Raw genomic sequence first — 12,788 nt, forward strand, 5'->3', positions numbered from 1 at the left:
TCTTGAAATTTTTTTCTATTCTCTTAAGGCAAAGTTCTGTTTTAGATTTCGACATTGCTGCTTTAGAAGAGTGTGGCTGAGGGGTGCCTGGATGGCTCAGTAGATTAAGCATCTGCCTTCAGCTCAGGTTATGAACCCAGGGTCCTGGGATCGAGTCCTGCACTGGCCTCCCTGCTCAGTGGGAAGCTTGCTTTTCCCTCTGCCCTTCCCCCTGCCCGTGATTTCTCTGTCTCTCTCTCAAATAAATAAATAAGTTCTTAAAAAAAAAAAGAAGAAGAAGAAGAAGAAGAAGAAGAAGAAGAAGAAGAAGAAGAAGAAGAAGAGTGTGGGTGAGAGACAGTGACCGTAAGGATGGGCAGTCAAATTCTATAACTACAGGGATGGCATAATGATTCTTCTATAATCCCTCACAGGCAACAGATTTATTACTGTAGTTTTAATATTTTTTAAGGATATGGTTTTCAAATAAGCAGAATGTTTTATCTTACTGACCACAGCTTAGAAGAAGCCTTTCAATTTTCTTCTTATACATGTTTGGACAAGCAGATGAATGAAATGTTTTCACAGAAATCACAAAACCCACGTCAGGTGTGAAGTGTTTTTTTTTTTGTTTTGTTTTTTTTTTTTTTTTTACCTGACAAGTCAAAACTGTAAGACATGCTAAGTGGCCGCATTGCTGAAAAAAGAAAACAAACAATAAAAAGAAAATAATTCAGCTTTAGGAATATACAGGGATGACGAAAAAGGGAGGAAGATTCAAGACCTAGAATGGCACATTTCAGACTTAAAGGCAGAAGGCAGTGAATAAAAATCTGAAATACAACAAAACCATGAGTTTTAGTTTCAATTATATCACTAAGACTTGAAATGGAGTAACAACAAAAGAAAAAAAATAACTTTTTAAAGAACATGTTAAGAATGAAAGCATGATAAAGATACAAAACACTTTAAAGAAACATAGTATAGAATTTTGGCTTAAATATAACATGATTTTAGGGTACACATCTTTTTAAATTTAAAAATAAATGTGTTCTTAAATAATTATTTCAGGATGAAAATCTGACCAAAATCTCTGCCCAAGGTGAAACACTTCATAAAAATTCTTCAGGAACTAGCATCACAATGTGTCACTATACTGTCTATCGTAGGCAGTGTAAACTAGCAGTTGAAGAGAGGCCCCAGGAGCCAGAATGTCTGAGTCTGAATCTCAGCTCTGCCACTTACTAGCAGTGTGATTCTGGGAAAGTTACTTTGCCTCTCTGTGCTTCAGTTACTTACGCTGTAAAATGGGAAGAATGGTACTTATCTCATGAGATTGTTGAAGAAGATTAAATGACCCTACCAAAAAAAGGTGCTTGCACATAGCAAACAGTGCTTCACACACAGTAGAAGCTCAATAAATATGATTTCTTAAGAATAAACTTATTTATGTCTTTAAATTTTTATTACATATGCTTAAAACCATTGAATTGTATACTTTATATGGGTGAATTTTATGGTAGATAAATTATGCCTCAATAAAGCTATTTTTTAAAAAAGCTTACTGCAAAGATTTGATTAATTTGGGTATTCATGACAGTGAGAATTAACTATTTTCACTGCGGCCCAAAACTCTTACCAGACTATCTATTCTATGACCTAGGCTGAGGAAGGACAGGTACCTTTACCGTCAGAAGACGACAGAACCTTAGATCTATAGTGGGGATGGAGGCATAGGCATAATGGGCAGAATGTCTCCCCTGTTCATGTCTTCCAGGTAGACTGCCTATAGAGTTCTAACACCTAAATTTAATAGAATGTAAGTATCTCTCAATATGTTTCTTGGCAGATGTTTTTAAAGGAATAATTTATACTTACAATCCAAAAACACAGTATTAAAAAAAAATGACGTGAAGGTAAAGCATTGAGTTAGATCCCAAATGCAACTAGGCAAGATGCTGGAATCATATGCAGATGTTTTCAAAAGCACTTATGTCAACAAAGGAGATGTGTATCTTAAATGGGGCAAATAAAGCAACAATTTGTTGACAATCACACTTATTATTTGATGACCAGGAAATAATATTTTAAGTATTTCATTCTAGTAAATAAATTAGGATGTAACTTTTAAATAAGCATTTTACTGTGTTTTAGTTATCTCGCAGAAAAGTAATCAGAATTTTATACTGATGAGAATAATCCTCCACTCACCATTCAAAAAACCCTACATTTCTTGTAGAAACACTTTTCTAGATATGTCTCCTCAGGCAAGGGAAACAAAAGCAAAAACAATCTAATGGGACTACACCGGAATAAAAAACTTTTGCACAGTGAAGGAAACCATCAACAAAACTAAAAGGCAACCTACTGAATAGGAGAAGATATCTGCAAATGATATAATTAAGGGGTTAATATCTAAAATATATAAAAAACTTATGTAACTCAATACCAAAACCCCCAAATAATACAATTAAAAATGGGCAGAGGACATGAATAGACATTTCTCCAAAGAAGACATCCAGATGGCCAACAGACACATGAAAAGATGCTCAACATCACTTATCATCAGGGACATGCAAATCAAACCCACAATAAGATATCACATATCACACCTGTTAGAATGGCGAAAAACAAAAATATAAGAAACAACAAATGCTGGCAAGGATGTGGAGAAAAAGGAGCCCTTGAGCACTGGTGGTGGGAATGTTAACTGGTGCAGCTACTGTAGAAAACTGTATGGAGGTTCCTCAAAAAATTAAAAACAGAATTACCATATGATCCAGTAATTCTACTACTGGGTATTTATCCAAAGAAAATGAAAACACTAATTCGAAAAGATATATGCACCTCTATGTTTACTGCAGCATTATTTACAATTGCCAAGAAATGGAAGCAGCTCAAGTGTCCAACAATTGGACATCAAAGAAGATGTGGAATGGATAAAGAAGATGTAAAGAAAATATGGATGCGTGTGTGTGTATATACATATATATATATATACATATATATTATATATACATATATATGTGTGTATATATATATACACATATATATATATATATACACACATATATATATATATACACACACACGCATCCATACAATGGAATATTGTTCAGCCATAAAAAAGAATGAAATCTTGCCATTTGTAGCAACATGGATGGACCTACAGGATATGATGCTAAGTGAAATATGTTGGTTAGAGAAAGACAAATACCGTGTGATTTCCCTCATATTCGGAATTTAAGAAACTAAACAAACAAAGGAAAAAGAGACAAAGAAAAAAAGACCTGGTGGTTACCAGAGGGCAGGTGGGGGTGGGTGGGTAAAACAGGTGAAGGAGACTAAGAGTACATTTATCCTAATGAGCACTGAGAAATGTATAAAATTGCTGAATCATTATATTGTACACCCGAAATTAACTGTATTAACTGTATGTTAACTGTATATTAACTCTACTTGAATTAAAAAAACCCACCTATTTAAAAAAGCCTGCATTTCTGTAAAAGGCATCTGAATTGGCAAGAAGAAGTCAAACTCTCACTCTTCACAGATGACGTGATACTCTATGTGGAAAACCCAAAAGACTCCCCCCCGCAAAATTGCTAGAACTCATACAGGAATTCAGCAAAGTTACAGGATATAAAATCAAAGCACAGAAATCAGTTGCATTTCCATACATTAACAATGAGACAGAAGAAAGAAAAATTAAGGATCCCATTTACAATTGCACCAAAACATATAAGATACCTAGGAATAAACCTAACCAAAGAGGCAAAGGATCTGTACTCAAAAAACTATAGACCACTTAATGAAAGAAATTGAGGAAGACAAAAAGAAATGGAAAAACATTCCATGATCATGGATTAGAAGAACAAATGTTGTTAAAATGTCTGTTCTACCTATAGCAATCTATACATTCAGTGCAATCCCTATCAACATTTTTTCACAGAGCTGGAACAAATAATCCTAAAATTTGTATGGAGCCAGAAAAGACCCTGAATAGCCAAGGGAATGTTGAAAAACAAAACCAAAGCTGGTGGCATCACAATTCTGGACTTCAAGCTATATTACAAAGCTGTAATCATCAAGACAGCATGGTACTGGCACAAAAACAGACACATAGATCAATGGAACAGAATAGAGAACTCAGAAATGGACCCTCAACTCTATGGTCAACTAATCTTCGACAAAGCAGGAAAGAATATCCAATGGAAAAAAGACAGTCTCTTCAACAAATGGTGTTGGGAAAACTGGACAGCCACATGCAGAAGAATAAAACTGGACCATTTCCTTACACCATACAGAAAAATAGACTCAAAATGGATGAAAGAGCTAAATGTGAGACAGGAAACCATCAAAATCCTAGAGGAGAACACAGGGAGCAATCTCTGTGACCTTGTCCACAGCAACTTCTTGCTAGACATGTCTCCAAAGGCAAGGGAAACAAAGGCAAAAATGAATTATTGGGACTTCATCAAGATAAAAAGCTTTTGCATGGCAAAGAAAATAGTGACAAAACCAAAAGACAACCAACAGAATGGGAGAAGAAGATACCTGCAAATGTCTTATCAGATAAAGGGCCAGGATCCAAAATCTATAAAGAACTTATCAAACTCAACACCCAAAGAACAAATAATCCAATTAGGCAGGGTGCCTGGGTGGCTCAGTCCGTTAAGCGCCTGCCTAGGGCTCGGGGATCTCAGGGGAGTCTGCTTCTCCCTTTCCCTCTGTCCCTCCACCCTGCTCATGCACACTCTCTCTCTCATAAATAAATAAAATATTAAAAAAAATCCAATCAGGAAATGGACAGAAGATGTGAACAGACATTTCTCCAAAGAAGGCATACAAATGGCCAATAGACACCTGAAAAATGCTCAACATCACTTGGCATCAGGGAAATACAAATCAAGACCACAATGAGATACCACCTCATGCCAGTCAGAATGTCTAAAATTAACAAGTCAGGAAATGACAGAGGTTGGCAAGGATGTGGAGAAAGGGGAGCCCTCCTACACTGTTGGTGGGAATGCAAGCTGGTGCAGCCACTCTGGAAAACAGTATGGAGGTTCCTCAAAAAGTTGAAAATAGAGCTACCCTACAATCCAGCAATTGCACTACTAGGTATTTACCCTAAAGATACAAATGTATTGATCCAAAGGGGCACCTGCACCCCAATGTTTATAGCAGCAAGGTCCACAATAGCCAAACTATGGAAAGAGCCCAGATGTCCACTGACAGATGAATAGGTAAAGAAGATGTGGTATATATACACAATGGAATGCTACTCCGCCATCAAAAAAATGAAATCTTGCCATTTGCAATAACGTGGATGGAACTAGAGGGTATTATGCTGAGCGAAATAAGTCAATCAGAGAAAGACAATTATCATATGATCTCACTCATATGTGGAATTTAAGAAACAAAACAGAGTAGCATAGGGGAAGGGAGGGAAAAATAAAACAAGATGAAATCAGAGAGGGAGCCAAACCATAAGAGACTCTTAATCATAGGAAAAAAACAGGGCTGCTGGAGGGGGGGTGGGGTGGAGGGATGGGGTAACTGGGTAACGAACATTAAGGAGGGCATGTGATGTAATGAGCACTGGGTATTATATAAGACTGATGAATCACTGAACTCTACATCTGAAACTAATAATACACTATATGTTAATAAAAAATTCATACAAGAAACTTGAAGTTCAATAATCAAGATATTCTGGATGCAGAAATTACGTATTTCAAACAGAAAAGGATTTCATAATTTAGCTAACATTCATTGAAGAAAATAAATAAGTGTTCTCCTCAAAATGCTAACTTTACAAAAGTGCTATAAATTTTTTAATGTTTTTCTAAAGAAAAATCCAAACATTAATTATAATTGTTTATAATTATTTTTTAAGACTTCTGGGAAGGAATATTACAATTAACCCTTGTAGAAGTAAATATCCAGTTTCTGCTGTCCATAATCTGATTGATCTAATCATAGTATTTATATATGCATTAGTGTGAGGTTTTCAAATAAATATCTGTGAATCATTAAAAAAAAACCCTGCATTTCTGAATTCAAATATTATCGACTTTAGATTTTTCAAATTATACATAGCAAATAAAAGACAACATATTCTCAAAGCACTTGCCACCCTTCTCTAGTATCTTCTCATTCTATTCTTCTGATACACGAATCTATCTTTTGAAATACAAATGACTACTGCATAAGAAAAGGATGCCGTTATTTCTTGGAAGATGAGGTTTGGATCTTTTCGAAGCTCTATGTATCACAAAGAGGAGAGAAATCAAGCATAACAGCAATTAAGAAGTTTACAGAAAAGATGTTTTTTAAAGGTACAATTTATATTTAAAACCCAAAATCTCAATTCAGTATATGTTAGGAAAAAGAAAACGACTGGACATGAACAAAGACTGGTGCACAAGAATAGTATTTTCAGACTTAACAGGAAAAAAAAAAAGGAGAGTCTGTCAAACAATAGGGAAATAAAACACACTTTAGCCATATATCAGGATACAAGGGCCTTATGAATGCTATTTAATGACATGGGAAGATGTTCACATCACACACAACGCTAAGTGAAGAGAACAGAATACTGTGCATACAGTTCTTGTCTCCATTTCATACTGCACAAGTAGATTCACAGGGGATGCTTCTGGGTGTTGAAACAACGGGTGACATTTCTTCTTCAAACATTTATGTATTTCCCCAATTTCTATAGTGGGATTCTGCTCACAATTACATGGAAGGGAAAGGTTATAAAAATATGTAGAAAACTTCTCAAGTTCAGTCTGCCAACCTCATCCTACTTAAACTCCCCAAAGCAAGATTTATGGTAAGAACCAACGTAGATCTGCAGAAATGAACCCAAATCCCTTACTTTCCAGTAAGATTCAAGATCAGTTTGAATGCAGAATTCTAGAAGTAAGACTCTCACAGATGAACAATCGCTTTCTATAACAGCTCAGTCCTGGCTGTTGTGAAACACCACTCGTAAGGTTAAAATAAAAAATAAAATAATAAGATGTCCTCGTAATGTAAAATTGATATTTACTTATTTTTTTAAGGTTTTATTTATTTGAGCATGTGAGAGAGAGAGAGAGAGAGCCAGTACGAGTGGGGGAGGGGCAGAGGGAGAGAATATCCAAGCAGATTCCCGTGCTGAGCCCTGAGCCTGACACGGGGCTCCATCCTAGGAGCCATGAGATCAGGACCAAGAGTCGGACACTTAACCAACTGAGCCACCCAGGCACCCCTGATATTTAATTATTCTGAAGTAGGTTTCCTGTTATTAAGCATCGAATTTGTTTAAAGTGAAATAGAAGAATATGTATGTGACAAAGGCTTGCAGTGACCCTTTCAAGCAATGAGGGTGTCCCCTTGACACTTACAGGGACTGCTAGTCTCTCCCTCAGATGGCCTCACTAATGCCTTCTGATTGGCTGCTGTTAATGGTCTTGCAGCATGAACATACATGACACTCTGGAGTCCTTATTCTGTAAGCATTTGCGGACAGGCATTATGCCTTGTTCATCTCTGCACCCCAGGAGATGACATGGTTGTTTAATAGAAAGTAAAGCTTCAAAAACTATCAGAAGAGTGGAGGAACTATATGTCAAATATCATCCACATTGTACAAGAACATCTATAAGTACTTCAACTGACGCTAACAATCCCTCAGCCTAATTCCTGTAAATCATGAAGCTTACTTTTCTCACGGTAATGTATTTGTTTTGCCTCATAGTTTTGTTGAAATCTTTTCTTTTACCCCATTTTTTAATTCTCAAGGTACACCAGTTTAAAAAAATCCAGTCTTACGCTTCCTTATTTTTCCACAGTGGTTCTTACTCTTAGAGGCTGTGCACTCTTTAGGAAACCGAGGAAAGCTATGGACCCTCTCCCCAGAAAAATGCACATACATACACTTTGTGAAATAAGCACACGTTTTGTATTTCAGGGGACTCACAGACTCTCGTCAGGCCCATTTGAGGACATCAGGATAAGTACTCTTGGTGCATATGGCTTCTTCTTCTTCTTTTTTTTTTTTTTTTAAGATTTTATTTATTTATTTGACAGAGAGAGACAGCGAGAGAGGGAACACAAGCAGGGGCAGAGGGAGAGGGAGAAGCAGGCTTCCCGCCGAGCAGGGAGCCCAATGCGTGGCTCGATCCCAGGACCCTGGGATCATGACCTGAGCCGAAGGCAGACGCTTAACGGCTGAGCCACCCAGGCGCCCCGGTGCACATGGCTTTTATGTTTTAGTTCATTATTATACAAATGCTTATATGGATTTGTCACTTAGCATGCTTTAAACATTATTTTAAAGAGACAACACTTGCTGCCATAAAAATTAGACAGGGATAAATTGATACAACCTTTATTCACTCAGTAGCTTTGTAACTGAAAATACATTCAAGTACTTCAGCACCTATGGGAGCACTTCTACAACAATGAACAAGACAGATCTGGGCCTTGCTGGCAAGAAGCTCACAAGGTAAAAGAAGGGCTGAGAGTCTAACAAAAGGATACGACTGAAGAGTTCGAGGTTGGAAGCAGGGACAGCAGTCAAAGCTGATGTGATAAACTAGACAAGAGAAGATGACAGGCTGGGTTAGGATAGTGTTGGGCTAAAAAGGGGGAAACGAACAAGATCCAGAACAAGAAACATCAACAGGGCTTGGCTGTTAGGTAGGAGTCAGAGATGACGCAAGGTTCTGCCTGAGCACACGGAGATGGGGAAACAGGAGAAGGTGGTTTCGGAGAAAACAGATGGGTTCCCCTGTCCTACTGTAGGCCCTAGCTAGCAGACAGCTGGATGAACGGGTGTGAGCTCAGAGAGATCCATGCACAGATGAGAGCTTTTGTAGCCAGAACAAAAACCATGGAAAAGGGTGTAGTTGCTCAGAGAGAGGTGAGCCCAGGACAGAAATCTAAAGGACCAAGGAGAGTCTAAAAGAGGCAGGAAAAGAGATCAGAGGAGAAAACTAGGAGAGTGTGGTTCCCTCCCTGTTCAGATGCCACTATCATCTATTTTCCTAAAGGAAGTTTCTCTGAATTCTTTGGGCATCTTTAATCTTATAAATAGGTGGAGAGCTGTATAGACAAAAATGTTTACAAATATTTTATAATATGGTCTTGCTATCTATCAAAATCGCTGTGTGTTTATAGTACACATTTAAAAACAAATACACATAAAGGAAGCTTGGGAATAAGTTAAGTGATATCAGGTAACAATCGATGCTTTCATCACATAATACTGTATCTTTAAACCCATAATTAAGACAACAGAAATGTGAAGTAAAACTATGTATCATATTTCTAAAACATAATAGCTTTGTATATGTATTACGGTTTATGAAGTATTTTGACCACAATCCTATTTAATTCTTACATAAAAGCCATAATTAAAGCACAGAGGAATTTTTATCCCCCTTCTGCCAATAAAGAAATCAACACTCAGAGAGGTAAAGAGACTCTCCTAAAGCCACAGTCTAGAGAATGGCAGAGTAGTTCCCACTAAGACATGGCGCTCCCATGTACTTCAGTATCCTATGGGGAAAGAATTTCCTGTTCTGTGAATTTCAAGTATAAACTTCAAGTAAGTACGTGTATGTCAGAGAGAGAGAGGAACAAACACTGCTTTTACTTTGCACCATTATGCCACTACTTTTCACTGGGCTGGTTGTACACAGACACTACTTCAAATGGCTGAGGCTAGACCAGCGGTGCAGTAAGCAGCTGACTCACCTAACCTGCTGCGTCTCATCTCCTCCGGTGAGACGGGCCGCAGCTTTCTTTCTGCTTTGATTTCTTCTAATATTCTTTCATGGAGGCTCCGTGGCCGTGGTGGGGTGGGTTTCAGTTTTCTGGCTGAGACCTTGGGGAAAAAAAAAGAATGGCTATAGACTTCAGTAGTTGTCCTTAAATAATTCTTACTGAAGTCCATTCCTATACTACAGTATTATGCAATTGTATTTTATTGATTGCAACACTGTCTTATAATAAAAGACTAAGCAAGAGGGAGATCACTGGATTTCACAGTAACTTGGTCATATGTGCTCAACCAATTGTAAGGAGTCCGTTTTGCTGAAGTTATAATTATGTTCACAATATGCCACCATGATAGGCAATCAACTGAAATGTAACCTATACTTTATCTATTACTATTACTGTTTTTAAAAGTAACATTTTTGAGGAAATCATCACAACCTTCTTGGATTACTATCGTTGTCTTCTTTCTATGATTGAAGAAATAAACGCTCAGAGAGGCTGATTAATTTGTTTAGGGACACGTGGCTACTGAACTGCACCGTAACTCAGGTTGTTTTCAGTTAAAACATCCTAAGACGGCCTTGTATTGAGTAATTTTCAGTATTTTTTCTGTGACTGAAGAATATAATTTACAGTTAGGCTTTATCATTCTGAGAACAAAAGATGGGTGTGAAAAAACTACCAAGAGAGCTGAGTTCCAGAGACCATGTCCTAGAAGAGAGCACATTGCTACGTGACCTCCAACCAAGGGGAACACTCAGATCACATACCGGATTCAAAGGGGGTCTTGATCTGATGAAGTCCAGGATGATTTCATGAGCACTTTTTTTTAACCGAGGGGGAATATCACCGTTGACCTGAAAGGAGACCACAAGTACAAGATTCATATGACTATAGGATTATCATTATAAGTTTCTGGGGACAGCTGACACCTCAAAATTACTGAAAGTGCACTCTGGCTCTACCAAAGACGTGTTTACAATCAATAAAATGGAAAATAAATAGCTGAGTGATTCAGAGCAAAAATAACCATGTAGAATTGAAGAAAATACAAGTTCATAAATTGAATCACTAGTTCTACCGTTTGGGGAAAAAATATACTAGATTCATCCTTTCCTACAAAAAGTTTCTAAAATTATGAATGTGAATGGAATAAATAATACTATGCTTTATTAATAATTTTATAACTTATAAAGCCTTCTACTTCTTACTTTCATCCTAGGTAACAGCAAGGACTGGTGACATGAGTCACATTCTGTAGATAAAACTCAGGCTCATGTCAAGGAGGGTCTCTGCTACATTCACACAATTAGTAAGTTCAAGAGTTTTGGTAGAGACCTCATCTGTCTCTGACTCCTGCTCTAATGTACTCACTTTTTATAGCAATTTGTTATAAAAAGAAAACTTTAAAAGCAATTTAAGAAAACCCCAGAAACCCACAAAAAAATAACAATCTAAACTCACATTCTGACCACCCCACAAGGCACAGTTGTGACCATTTTGTCCTATTTACTTTCCAGTCTTAATATGAAAAAAACAGAAGCTGCTGGCATTTTCTGTCATGCTCCTCATGAAAGATGGATGAAAAAAGAAATGTTAACAAGTTATAAAGACATGAAAAGGAAAACAGTGGCTACCACGAAGCAGAAGCATCTATCCATTTGTCTTCATTTCCTACCCACAACCTCCAAGTTCAAAAAACGTATTCTTTATAGCTAAATAGATTAAATGGTAAGCAGATGCATCACTGATAATTATTACAAAGAACACATTAAAATCACCTGTCATTCTGAAGCTCACAGAACCCTCAACAAACAAAAAGCTTAAATAACTTGAGCCTTGAAAAAACTTTTTTTTTCTATTTTTGTCTTCAGTAATACAGAACCACTTGTGATGATGTAAGATCACAACTAAAAGTGTACAAAGCTGAGCTATAGTTTATGGATTAATATTGGGGCCCAATCAGATTTCTTTTTTCCCTCGGCCTTACTGAGGCTGAACTGACAAAGAAAAATTATGCATATTTAAAGCATACAGCGTGATTATCTGGTATGTGTACATGCACTGTGAAATGCTTAACACAACCAAGCTAATTCACACATCCATCACCCCACACTGTTACTGTTTTCTTTTTTTGGGGGGGGCACTTAAGATGTACACGCTCAGCATATTTTGAGTACACAATACAGTATTATTAACTACAGTCACCATGCTGAGTCCCCAGAATTTACTTATTCATCTTATAATTGAAACGTGACCTTTGACCAACATTTAATCAACATCTCGCCAGTTCCCCCATCCCTGAGCCCCTGGAAACCTACTGTTCTACTCTCAGCTTCCATGAGTTTGACTTCTTAAAGTTCACCATACAAGTGAGATCATACAGTATTTGTCTTCGTGTGCCCAGCTTATTTCACCTCGCATGACGTCCTCCAGGTTCATCCATGTTGTTGCAAATGGCAGGATTTTCTTCTGTTTTATGACTGAATACTATTCCACTGTAGATGCATACACGTTTTCTTTATCCGTTCATCTGTTGACATTTAAGCTGTTTCCATAACTTGGCTACTGTGAATAATGCCGCAATACACGTGGGAATGCAGATATCTCTTTGAGATCCTGATTTCATTTCCTTGAGGTGATGACCTAGTCTGTGTCTAATATTTTAGCCTCTCCTCTTTCCACGTTTCAGTAGTTACAGTACTGAAGTGGAAAACATACTCTATATCCAGTCTCCACCTCATATGGGCTTTATTTTAGCATCAGGCTATTCAGCAGTGTTTCTCTGTGCTCTGAGCTTCTTAGAAAACTCAGTAAAAATCCTTTTTCTCCCCCTTCTTAAAATTTTATAGAAAACAGTTTGTCTCACTTTTTAAAACCAGTATCTGTATATATGTATCCATATACATATAGAAGTACATGTAACATGCCCCAAATGCTATTGAGTTGATGGCAGAATGGAGATTCACAGTTACCCTATTTCCAGAGTCACTGCTCTTAAGCATCATATATATTGGCTAAAACACTTT

General features: G+C 37.2%; 1 protein-coding gene across 2 annotated transcripts in view; it reads right to left on the reverse strand.

Annotated features, from left to right (window-relative positions):
* Positions 1-12,788, reverse strand: part of SPIRE1 (spire type actin nucleation factor 1) — a 207,254-nt gene that overhangs the window by 37,404 nt on the left and 157,062 nt on the right. For both annotated transcript variants that reach the window (XM_045815142.2, XM_045815141.2), the window contains exons 7-8: positions 10,530-10,616; positions 9,736-9,865 (exon numbers count right to left, since the gene is read on the reverse strand). In XM_045815142.2, coding sequence (XP_045671098.2) covers positions 9,736-9,865; positions 10,530-10,616 — 217 coding nt within the window. The remainder of the gene's footprint in view (positions 1-9,735; positions 9,866-10,529; positions 10,617-12,788) is intronic.

This window comes from Ursus americanus, chromosome 30 (assembly GCF_024610735.1).
Source record: "Ursus americanus isolate L20-20 chromosome 30, mUrsAme1.1.p, whole genome shotgun sequence".
Classification (NCBI taxonomy): Eukaryota; Metazoa; Chordata; class Mammalia; order Carnivora; family Ursidae; genus Ursus; species Ursus americanus.